Consider the following 11,784-nt stretch of genomic DNA (forward strand, 5'->3'; position numbering starts at 1 on the left):
AAACAGATGGGGAAGAGAAATAAATATCTATTTCTCACTGTTGCTGCCCAAAATATTGGCTTTTTCTGAAAGCTGCCATTCAGAGCCGTGCGTGCCCTCGCTTTTCTCCCGCAAGATGGCAGGGCCTTCTTTATAACACCATTATAAATTAAAGTGAATTGCGGACCGTTTACCTATCAAATTCTGGTAAAAAAAATATATATTGAGACCTCCTACAGCTATAAGGTAAGAGAACTGCTAAAACACTGTAAAATGGACTTCAGGTAAGGTTACCCCCTGTGGTTGACCTGTTGCAGTAAGTGGTCCACATCGAGCAATTAACTCGACACAATAGCTCCCGTGTCACAGTCACATCTAGACTCCGTTCAGCAGTGACGCTCTGAAGGTGAGCCAGGGGTTTTCCCCTCTTGTTTTGATGTACCCTCTCCTCCTCCCTTTTTTTTCCCCCTCTTCTCCCGCGGGTCTGGGTCAGACAGATGTTGCTAGTACTCCTCATCCGATTGAAATGATGTTTAGCGGCAGGATCCTGGCCCACACTCCTCCTCCCGGTATGTGTGCTCCATAACTTTCTTTTTGAGCGGTATGGTTCGAGAGTGGGGCTCCAGCCGGGTAAGGTTTCAGCCTCGCCACACCTGCCGTGGTAGTGGAGCTGTGGAGCCGTGTCAGCGTGCCCTCTCTCCCAGCCCTAATGCCTCCATTAGGTGTTGTAATCTCCCCTTACCGCCTCCCTATTGTGCCCTGACGTGTTTACTGAGTATCAAAGGCTGGGGAATTTCTTTTTGCCACCTGCCAGGAGAGAGTGTGTGTGTGTGTGTGTGTGGAGAGAGAGAGAGAGGAGGGGGATAGGTGCTTTTCTGACACTGCTTGTGCTGTTTTTCCACTGTGTTTGTGTGAGGTCAGTGTTTTCTCAGCACTTTTAGTGTTATATTTCAGGGCTCCGAGGTGTGTGCGCGCGCGTGTCCTCAAAGGCTGCCGTGTGCCTTTCATCCGTCAGAAAGGGATACCTCTGCACCCGTTCCCCTTCAAAGGGTCTCGCACGAGCCCCTCGCTCTAGGATGAGGTTACCCTCTAAAGCACGCATGCAGCTCCCACCTTTTGTGTTGACCTGAAATGGACACTTAAGACATCGTTGTTCCCATGTCTAAACCGCTATGATTTATTGTCCCCGTGGAAATCGAGGCGACTTATGGTTTTGAAGCTTTCCGACCTTTTTGAGTCAAAAGTATTTGAAGATACTCTTCTGATTTGCATCTCGTGAGGCTGATTGGAAGTAGCTGAGTTGCAGTTTGTGCCTCAGAGTTTTGTTTGAGTTTGTGCTTGGGGCAGCTCCAGTCGGATTAGTCTACTGGAATAGAGCGCGAAGGAGAGACGGGGCCAAGGATGGGTGCAGCTGGCACTGCTACTCCCCTATAGGCCTCTTTTTCTCTCTCTCTCTGGCCCATAGACTTTACTCTTGCCATTGTTAAATCAGTGATTTAAAGAGTCTCTGTTACTGCAGTCCCTCGTGTGACAGTACATGTTGTCATATGGACGGATTTCTCCTCGAAACGACCCCAACGGCGGGAGGTGGTGACTCAACGTTTCTCCAGTATATTTTCCCTTTCATGTGGAATGTTGTCATGGTATCTCCCGTCCATTAGCTAGACGTGTGCCTGGGGGGACATAACATGTCATCGGTTCGGAGGGGAGGGGGGGTCTTTGATGTGGTGGTGGCGGTGAGCTTACTTGAAATGGCCCAAAACTCTCCTCTTCATCAGAATATTTCACTGAAGTGGTCAGTTTTTTTTTTAGGTTTGAGGGCTGTCAGTGGGGAACCATCTGCTGTTGGGCTGAAATAAGAGGTGACAGTGGAGGCACAATGGCCTGTGACAAGTCTGTTATTCTGCAACATTTCAGGGCGTTGGTTTCACAATTCACAATTCACACACTGTGAAGGTATGCCATGGGCTATTATGAACACTGAACAAAAAATAAACACAACATGTAAGGTGTTGGTCCCATGTTTCATGAGCTAAATCAAAAAATCTGAGAAATGTTTCATATGCATAAAAAGCTTATTTCTCTCCAATTTTGTGCACAAATTTGTTTACATTCCTGTTGGTGAGCTTTTCTCCTTTGCAAAGATAATCATCCACCTGACAGGTGTGGCATACCAAGAAGCTGATTAAACCGTATGATCATTACACAGGTGCACCTTGTGCTGGGAACAATAGAAGGCCTCCCTAAAATGTGCAGTTTTGTGGACTCACCTTCCATGGCCACAGTCACGCTGGAGAAGTGTGCTCTTCACAGATTAATCCCGGTTTCAACCGTACCGGGCAGATGGAGTGTATGGCGTCGTGTGGGTGTGCAGTTTGCTGATGTCAGCGCTGTGAACAGAGTGCCCCGTGGTGAGGTTAATGTATGGGCAGGCATAAGCTACGGGCAACGAACGCAATTGCATTTTAACAATGGCAATTTGAATGCACAGAGATATCGTTACGAGATCCTGAGGCCCATTGTCATGCTGTTCGTCTACCGCCCTCACCTCATGTTTCAGCATGATAATGCATGGCTCAATGTCGCAAGGATCTGTGACCAAAGATTCATACCTGTATTCCCAGTTGTAAAATCCAGAGATTAGGGCCAAATGAATGGATTTCAATTGACTGGTTTCCTTATGCGAACTGTAACTCAGTAAAATTTTAAATGTCGCGTTTTTATATTTGAGCTGTAACTTGTGTCACTGGTAGTTGGTCGCCACGGTTCTGAGAAACATCTCAAACTCCTTGGGTTGTCTCGCAAATACTAACACAATAGAATAGAATAAGCCTCTTTTAGCAGAATCAACCACTCACAAGTGGTTTTCTGTGACGTACTGTATGAACTGAGGCATCTTGGATGCTCCATATCAGGGTTGGGGTCACTTCGAAGTCCGTCAATTCAGCAAGTTATTTAAATTGAAAAATTCTAAAATATGAACTTTTTAAACATTAAACAATTTGTTGAGAATTCATTGAAAATTTTAAAAAATCCACAAAGTCAGATTTTTTTTCTTTACTTCTTGAATTGACTGTCTTCAATTTGGAATTGACCCAACCCTGCTCCATATCCGCTGTTTGTTTTAAATTCTCAACTAACCCACTCCCTTTGGTCTTTCCTCCTCTGCAGAGAAAGTCCGTGAGATTCAGGAGAAACTTGAAGCCTTCATAGAAGCTCTTCACAAGGAGAAGTAGAGCATCAGGTATCTGACTCTCAGTGATCACATTGTAGATATCTCACATGTGCTACAGTACATTGACTATTAGTGGCCAGCATTGTACAGAAATGTCTCTAACATACCTCAAATCATGTGAATACACACAGTACCAGTCAAAAGTTTGGACACACCTACTCATTCCAGAGTTTTGCCAGCGGTTAAGAGTGTTGGGCCGTTAACTGACAAGTTAATCAGTGGGTAATGAAAGTTTTTATTAAATAAAAAGTTGGGGGACAAAAACAAAGTGCCCCCCCCTCCCTAATCTTATAGTGAGTGGTACATGCTCAGTCTGCCCTATGGCTCAGCCCAAACACTACATCATTCACGCACCTCTGTCTCTCTCTGACTCTGAATTGCACCAAATGGTTTCCAGTTAAAAGTATCGTTCCTGTACCGGAGCCCATGTATCTAGATGCACATCCCTTAGCTTCTATTCAAATGATGCAGCTCATTGCTGGTTGATAGTGTCACTGTCCCACCAGTAACGAATGTTCTGTGGAATCATTTGAACTATCTCACCCTTTGTCTTTGCAGAAACCATTGGAAGCAAACCTGCGGATCCCAGAAGCAATGCACTGATCAAAGAAAACAACCCCCTCCACCTCTGTAAATGACTACTCCCCCACCCCCAAATCTGATTTTAATGTCTATGGCTTAGCTTACAGCTCCCCTTTACACACCTCACCGACAAGAAAGGAGGGGAATGAAAGAAGGAGCCGCAGCACAGGGAAGAGAAGTGGAGTGTGTCGGACAGAGCCCTTTTAAACTGAGCTGGGTCCGTTTACCAGCGTGGCAGAGCATCGAGCACTTTCTCAGATCTGGGTGGGCTCCCTATCACAGCCTCATGCCTTCTCCACAGGGCTTTAAAGGCCCTGGATGTGTTCACCAGACGTGTCCTCTTCACACACACAGCAATCCAACAACTGTCTCCTGCCTCTTCTTTTTTTTTTTTTTTGCTCGTCTTTTCACTCTTTCGACGGGGAGGAAAAAGACGAGCTTGAAGTTACACACCACCTGACTAACCGAGCGACATCTCTCTTGCTCTCGACGATGTTGTACAGGTTTTCTCTCTCTTCACACTTCCTTTCCTTTGGTTGGGACTTTGTTTAATTGGCTTCAGCACCGGTCAGAGAGTTGCTTCCAAAATAGCACTCTTTTCCCTATGTAGTACATGAATTTTGAGGACTTCTTATTGCTATTGCACTTTAGTTAGCCCAGTGGCTAGCTCTAGTCCAACTCTTACAACTTATCGACGTCACTGAACCCCATAGTTCACACTGGTACAACAGTCAACCGCCATCCTCCCAAAACTCACATATATTAACAGTGGTTCATCTATTCCACACAATATAATGTAGATTTTTATTTTGTCGAAGCAGACCTGATTTGAGAGTTGTGCCTGCTATTTGATAGGAAGTGTGCACGAGCCCACTAAGTACCTCTCTCTGGGACCTTCTGTGTGTGTGTGCACCTCATCATCATCACAAGTTTATGTGATAGCAGTTCATTTCACAACGGGACTAAGCAACCTCTGTACCATGTTCGTTCTGGAAAAGATCCCGCTTTGGTTTCTATTGGACTAGAATCCAGTTCAATCTGCAGTGGATGGAACCACATTGGTGGGGGAAGGACGCTAGTGACCTCACTCGATTCAAACGTGGTGATAAAGCACGGATTGGGTTCCTGGTACTGGACTCAACCACACACCATCCTCCCCTCCTTTGACTCGTACTTTCACTGTTTCTGCTTCTCCATGATCTTCTGCCTCTCCATGATCTTCTGCCTCTTTTTTCTCGCTCTTCCCTCTTCCTCTCCTGTTGAGCCCTCTCGTCTCCTCTGTCCACCTCATCCTAATCTCTATGCCTCTTTTCTCTCTCTTCTCTCTCTTTTCTCTCTCTTTTCTCTCTCTCTCTTCTCTTTCCCCTTTCCCCTTCACTCTTTCCCCTCTCCCCTTCACTCTTTCCCCTCTCCCCTTCTAAAGCCTATCTCATGATAAGATGCACTAAAGGAGTTAGTCGCATTCTTAACCCAGCTCATTCATATGTGTATGTGGGTTGTGTACATGTACATTTAATACCAATCATGCATCTGTTATTGCTTATGGGAGGAATATCAGAGTTCAATGTGCTTGTAACAGTATATCCATCGGTCGGTTCAACACGTACAGTTCTCTTTTATGTTGTAGAATGAGGTGTTTGCATGGTATAGCCCTTCAGATGTGCTTTATTTATTACGGATTTGATTGTGTTTAAGAAAATAAGTGAAAATCAAATTGACGTTAATAAAAAAAAAAGTAGCATTTTCCATGAAGTCATGTCCATGTTCTGTTGACTACATCCGTCTACCTTCTGCTGCCGCGGAGTGTTCTCGAAGTGTTGAGGACAAGACAAGCTAACACAAACCTCGGCCGAGCGCTGCGGGGTGGCCGTCTGATCGCCTCTGACCCCAGAACATCGGTGGTCGTTTTTTTGGGGGGGGTTCGTACCCCAGCGATTCTACATGTTGAACAGTTCATACCCAGCGGGCGATCTTCTGCCGCACGGACGACGGTCTTGTTGGTCTGACCTTTGACTGAAGACTTTTAGTTTTTCCCTCGCAGACATAGTATGCATCATCCTGAGCTGCGGAAATCCCCTGTGCGCCCTCCTTCAGGTCTGTATCTCATTTGTCGACATTGAGTAATGTAGAACTTGAATGGTAAAGGAAAACAAAAAGTTGGCTTTGTGCTTGTTGGGAGAGTATATGAAATCACTTAAATGTCCACCCCGTTTGTATACAGCACGCTTCTTTAGACAGCTGTGTTTAGTGTGTCGTTGTTGCTCAAACCTACAGTGGAAGTCGGAAGTTTACGTACACCTCAGCCAAATACATTCAAACTCAGTTTTTCCACAATTCCTGACATTCAATCCTAGTAAAAAAAATCCCTGTCTTAGGTCAGGATCACCACTTTATTTCGTTTCTTTCATCACATTCCCAGTGGGTCAGAAGTTTACATACACTCAATTAGTATTTGGTAGCATTGCCTTTAAATTGTTTAACTTGGGTCAAACGTTTCGGGTAGCATTCCACAAGCTTCCCACAATAAGTTTGGTGAATTTTGGCCCATTCCTCCTGACAGAGCTGGTGTAACTGAGTCAGGTTTGGAGGCCTCCTTGCTCGCACACGCATTTTCAGTTTTGCCCACAAATTTCCTATAGGATTGAGGTCAGGGCTTTGCGATGGCCACTCCAATACCTTGACTTTGTTGTCCTTAAGCCATTTTGCCACAACTTTGGAAGTATGCTTGGGGTCATTGTCAATTTGGAAGACCCATTTGCGACCAAGCTTTAACTTCTTGACTGATGTCTTGAGATGTTGCTTCAATATATCCACATCATTTTCCTTTCTCGTGATGCTGTCTAATTTGTGAAGTGCACCAGTACCTCCTGCAGCAAAGCACCCCCACAACATGATGCTGCCACCGCCGTGCTTCACGGATGGGATGTTGTTCTTCGGTTTGCAAGCCTCCCCCTTTTTCCTCCAAACGTAACAATGGTTATTATGGGCAAACAGTTATATTTTTGTTTCATCAGACCAGAGGACATTTCTCCAAAAAGTATGATCTTTGTCCCCATGTACAGTTGCAAACCGTAGTCTGCCTTTTTTATGCCGGTTTTGGAGCAGTGGCTTCTTCCATGCTGAGAAGCCTTTCAGCTTCGGACATGATGAACAGCTTTGTGGAATGCACTCAGAAAATGAACAAGTGGTATAAGAAGATATTTCTCCAGGGTAGCTTCAAAATGCAACAAGCCAATACTTCTCTGACGCAATTAGCATATATATTTTTTTATCGTGTGTCAGGAATATACACAAATATTATGCTACAGTACAAACAACATAACACGACATGCACAAATACACTGCTCAAAAAAATTAAGGGAACACTTACACAACACAATGTGACTCCAAGTCAATCACACTTCTCTGAAATCAAACTGTCCACTTAGGAAGCAACACTGATTGACAATAAATTTCACATGCTGTTGTGCAAATGGAATAGACAACAGGTGGAAATTATAGGCAATTAGCAAGACACCCCCAAGAAAGGAGTGGTTCTGCAGGTGGTGACCACAGACCACTTCTCAGTTCCTATGCTTCCTGGCTGATGTTTTGGTCACTTTTGAATGCTGCCGGTGCTTTCACTCTAGTGGTAGCATGAGATGGAGTCTACAACCCACACAAGTGGCTCAGGGTAGTGCAGCTCATCCAGGATGACACATCAATGCGAGCTGTGGCAAGAAGGTTTGCTGTGTCTGTCAGAGTAGTGTCCAGTGTATGGAGCCGCTACCAGGAGACAGGCCAGTACATCAGGTGACGTGGAGGAGGCCGTAGGAGTGCAACAACCCTGCAGCAGGACCGCTACCTCCACCTTTGTGCAAGGAGGAGCAGGAGGAGCACTGCCAGAGCCCTGCAAAATGACCTCCAGCAGGCCACAAATGTGCATGTGTCTGCTCAAACGGTCAGAAACAGACTCCATGAGGGTGGTATGAGGGCCCGACGTCCACAGGTGGAGGTTGGGCTTACAGCCCAACACTGTGCAGGACGTTTGGCATTTGCCAGAGGACACAAAGATTGGCAAATTCGCCACTGACGCCCTGTGCTCTTCACAGATGAAAGCAGGTTCACACTGAGCACATGTGACAGACGTGACAGTCTGGAGACGCCGTGGAGAACGTTCTGCTGTCCGCAAAATCCTCCAGTATGACCGGTTTGGCAGTGGGTCAGTCATGGTGTGGGGTGGCATTTCTTTGGGGGGCCACACAGCCCTCCATGTGCTCGCCAGAGGTAGCCTGACTGCCATTAGGTACCGAGATGAGATCCTCAGACCCCTTGTGAGACCATATGCTGGTGCGGTTTGCCCTGGGTTCCTCCTAATGCAAGACAATGCTAGACCTCATGTGGCTGGAGTGTGTCAGCAGTTCCTGCAAGTGGAAGGCATTGATGCTATGGACTGGCTGGCACGTTCCCCAGACCTGAATACAATTGCGCACATCTGGGACATCATGTCTCGCTCCATCCACCAACACCACGTTGCACCACACTGTCCAGGAGTTGGCGGATGCTTTAGTCCAGGTCTGGGAGGAGATACCTCAGGAGACCATCCGCCACCTCATCAGGAACACTACTGAGCCTCATTTTGGCTTGTTTTAAGGACATTACATCAAAGTTTGATCAGCCTGTAGTGTGGTTTTCCACTTTAATTTTGTGTGACTCCAAATCCAGACCTCCATGGGTTGATAAATTTGATTTCCATTGATCATTTTTGTGTGATTTTGTTGTCAGCACATTCAACTATGTAAAGAAAAAAGTATTTAATAAGAATATTTCATTCAGATCTAGGATGTTATTTTAGTGTTCCCTTTATTTTTTTGAGCAGTGTAGATACTTTTGTACCTGTTTCCTCCAGCATCTTCAAGGTCCTTTGCTGCTGTTCTGGGATTGATTTTCACTTTTCGCAACAAAGTACGTTCATCTCTAGGAGACGGAACACGAAGCCTTCCTGAACGGTATGATGGCTGCGTGGTCCCATGGTGTTTATACTTGTGTACTATTGTTTGTACAGATGTACATGGTACCTTCAGGCGTTTGGAATTTGCTCCCAATGATGAACCAGACTTGTGGAGGTCTACCATTTTTTTTCTGAGGTCTTGGCTGATTTATTTTGATTTTCCCATGATGTCAAGCAAAGAAGCACTGAGTTTGAAGGTAGGCCTTGAAATACATCCACAGGTACACCCCCAATTGACTCAAATGATGTCAATTAGCCTATCAGAAGAATTGGGGAAAAGTCAACCTCCAGACGAAAATGTCTTTGTGCTATCAGATAAAGCCATGACCTAATTTTCTGGATTTTTCCAAGCTTTTTAATGGCACAGTCAACTTAGTGTGTGTAACCTTCTGACCCACTGGAATTGTGATGCATTGAATTATAAGTGAAATAATCTGTCTGTAAACAATTGTTGGGAAAATGACTTGTGTCATGCACAAGTAGATGTCCTAACCGACTTGTCAAAACGATAGTTTGTTAACCAGATATTTGTGGGAGTGAATGAAAAACGAGTTTTAATGACTCCAACTGTATCTTGTCTTGAAGCTACAGTACTGTATTTCAGTGCTGGTGACCTGCGTAATCAAGCACTCGCTGCTCCCGGTCGGGCCTAACAGCCTGCGTGTCGAGGTCTCTCTCGACTCCTGGATGCGGCCCGCCCCGAGGTAGTATGGGGGAGGGAGCTGAGGTGTAAGGCCTGGCTGGCTGATTAATCTCAAAAGGGCTCGAGGTCCTCCACTCCGCTCCTCTTTCACAAGGACCTGGTTGTTACTGCATTTCCACGTCGCCAGGGGGCAAAGGGGGGCGGTGGTAGTTGGGACGTTAGGGGTCTGCTCGCTGCCACCACCTGAGGGGGGCGTACACACATCCGCGTTAACTGGCTTTATTTTTGCATTCGTGGGTGGCTACATACCCTTTTTTGTGAAGAAGAAGAAGAAGAAAAAAACGAACCTAATGACTCTGTACAGTCTCAGAAGAATGGGGGAAAAAGTCAACCTCCAGACGAAAATGCCTTTGTGCTATCAGATAACCATGTTCAGAGGAGGAAGGACACACTATACAACTATTAGCATCTCCAAAGGCTGTCACGTTGACTAATAGTCGGCCACACAACGGCACAGTGGCTCAGTTTGTTCCCCCCCCCCCCCACCATTATGCGCCTGACACAAAGGGGATGGAAGACTGGTAAAGACCTGTCAAATGTGCCACTGCAGCAGACGCTTACAAAGCTTCATTTCTACTCTTCTCAAAAGAGTAGTCTTGTTCTTTTTTTTCTTTTCTTTTTTTTTAATCCTCCCCTCACTTGCACCACTCCCTCCCCTGCATTTTGGCGGGATAGGGAGGTCAGGGTGAGGGGTGGGTGTGGACCTCACTACTGTGAATGAGTCTTGGGGAGAAAGAGAGAAATTCAGAGGTTGTGGTTCCTGGCAGTTTGGGTCATGTTAGCATTTGTTTGCCGCCTTGTTGGAGAGTATTGCTTTGTTCCTCCTCTCTCTGTGTCCTAGGCTAGAGAGCGAAGGAGGGAGAGGCTGAGAGAGAGCTTGTACTGAGAACCCCAGAACCCCACTCACAGTGGGCCACCAATGGAAGGGAGATCAGGGAAGAGGTGTTGAGAGAACTGCCATCTGCTTTTAAGGGGTCCATTCAAGACTTCAAATCCCCAAAACTATGTTTGAAAAGTTTGTTTTTGACCTCCATACTAATTTTTCAATTCTATTTGCTATTAGAGTTTTTTAAAATGTATTTCAATTAATAAGTAAATAATAATACAACACTTTTGCACGTGTATGTGTCACTTTCAATTGGACAGTAAGTATTTAATTTATTTGCAACCTTGCAGGCAAACTGACAGTGTATCTTATCAGACAGAGGGCTGAAGAGAAGCAACAGGCCCTATTCTTCATTTTCAGCAACAAACACTTTACTGTCCCAAGGGCCCAGTGCTTTCTGTGCAGGGGAGAAAAGATGTCACAATTGGCTATTGTGCTCATTATGTCCCAGGCATCTTCCCATTGCACTGTGGGGTCTACTCGCTGAATTTGGCCCATGGGGATTTCGGCCAAGTCACCGAGGTCAGCGACCCTCCACACACACACACACAGTATCCTATCACCACTGTCGTCAGATTCTAGGTCAGCTATAAACTACTCTTAATGCCTAGACTTTATTTTTGACCATCTGATGGGTGCATTGTAAAAACAGTGAACCCGTGTGTATCCTGTGTATGTGTGCCTGACACTGATAGCACAAGGGTGGCAGTGTATAACGCAGGGTGTATCTCTACCACATTTCTTCTCACCATTCATTCCTATGAGCCGGATGAAAAGGGGGGTGAAAAAATCCATAAAATGACCTCACCGTCTCGCGGCAGGGAAAGCCATAAATGAATTAGCGCTTTGTGAGGGAAATGGGTCCATTTAATGGATTCCCAATGGCTGATCTATATTTCTGCCTTAATCTCTCCCCAGACCGCTGTTGTCCACTCTCACGCACAGGGTCGCCCCCAACGCACAAACACCGGGCTTGTTCACCCTTTTCAATAGCCACGCTAACACACTGTTAGAATTCAATTAACAAGATACCCGCCGTCTACCAGGACAGAGGGTAAACAGTAATATCGAAACGGACCCAATGAAACACATTGAAACAGCAGGGATCGAGAGGGAGGAAGGGAGAAAAACGGCTCATGACAGGGACCAGGGACTTTCATGTGTTGATAAGGAGTTGCCATGGAAAAACACATCGCCACACAAACTGTTTCTTAAAGCGAGAGGAGAAAGCGAGGGCTGGCCTGAGCTTTTTAGTTCACGGGGTAACGGGTTTGCATGGACTTAGAGGGATTACGACCAGCATTCATGGAAATCCGGGGGCCAGCAGGTGAGGTCTAGGCTCAGCTAGCTCATCCTTTAGGTAAACTGCTCTGGTGGGGCTGGCGTTGCCAGGTTTGGAGGATGGGGTG

General features: G+C 45.9%; 1 protein-coding gene across 15 annotated transcripts in view; it reads left to right on the plus strand.

The window, feature by feature from the left end:
• The window catches only part of LOC110524027 (OPA1 mitochondrial dynamin like GTPase), a 59,765-nt gene extending 54,223 nt beyond the window's left edge, over positions 1 to 5,542 (plus strand). For all 15 annotated transcript variants that reach the window (XM_090235179.1, XM_090235180.1, XM_090235183.1 and 12 more), the window contains 2 exons: positions 3,151 to 3,223; positions 3,773 to 5,542. In XM_090235179.1, coding sequence (XP_090091305.1) covers positions 3,151 to 3,215 — 65 coding nt within the window. In that variant the 3' untranslated portion in view covers positions 3,216 to 3,223; positions 3,773 to 5,542. The remainder of the gene's footprint in view (positions 1 to 3,150; positions 3,224 to 3,772) is intronic.
• The last annotated feature ends 6,242 nt before the right edge of the window (positions 5,543 to 11,784 follow it).

This window comes from Oncorhynchus mykiss, chromosome 5 (assembly GCF_057628025.1).
Source record: "Oncorhynchus mykiss isolate SJ-2025 chromosome 5, ASM5762802v1, whole genome shotgun sequence".
Classification (NCBI taxonomy): Eukaryota; Metazoa; Chordata; class Actinopteri; order Salmoniformes; family Salmonidae; genus Oncorhynchus; species Oncorhynchus mykiss.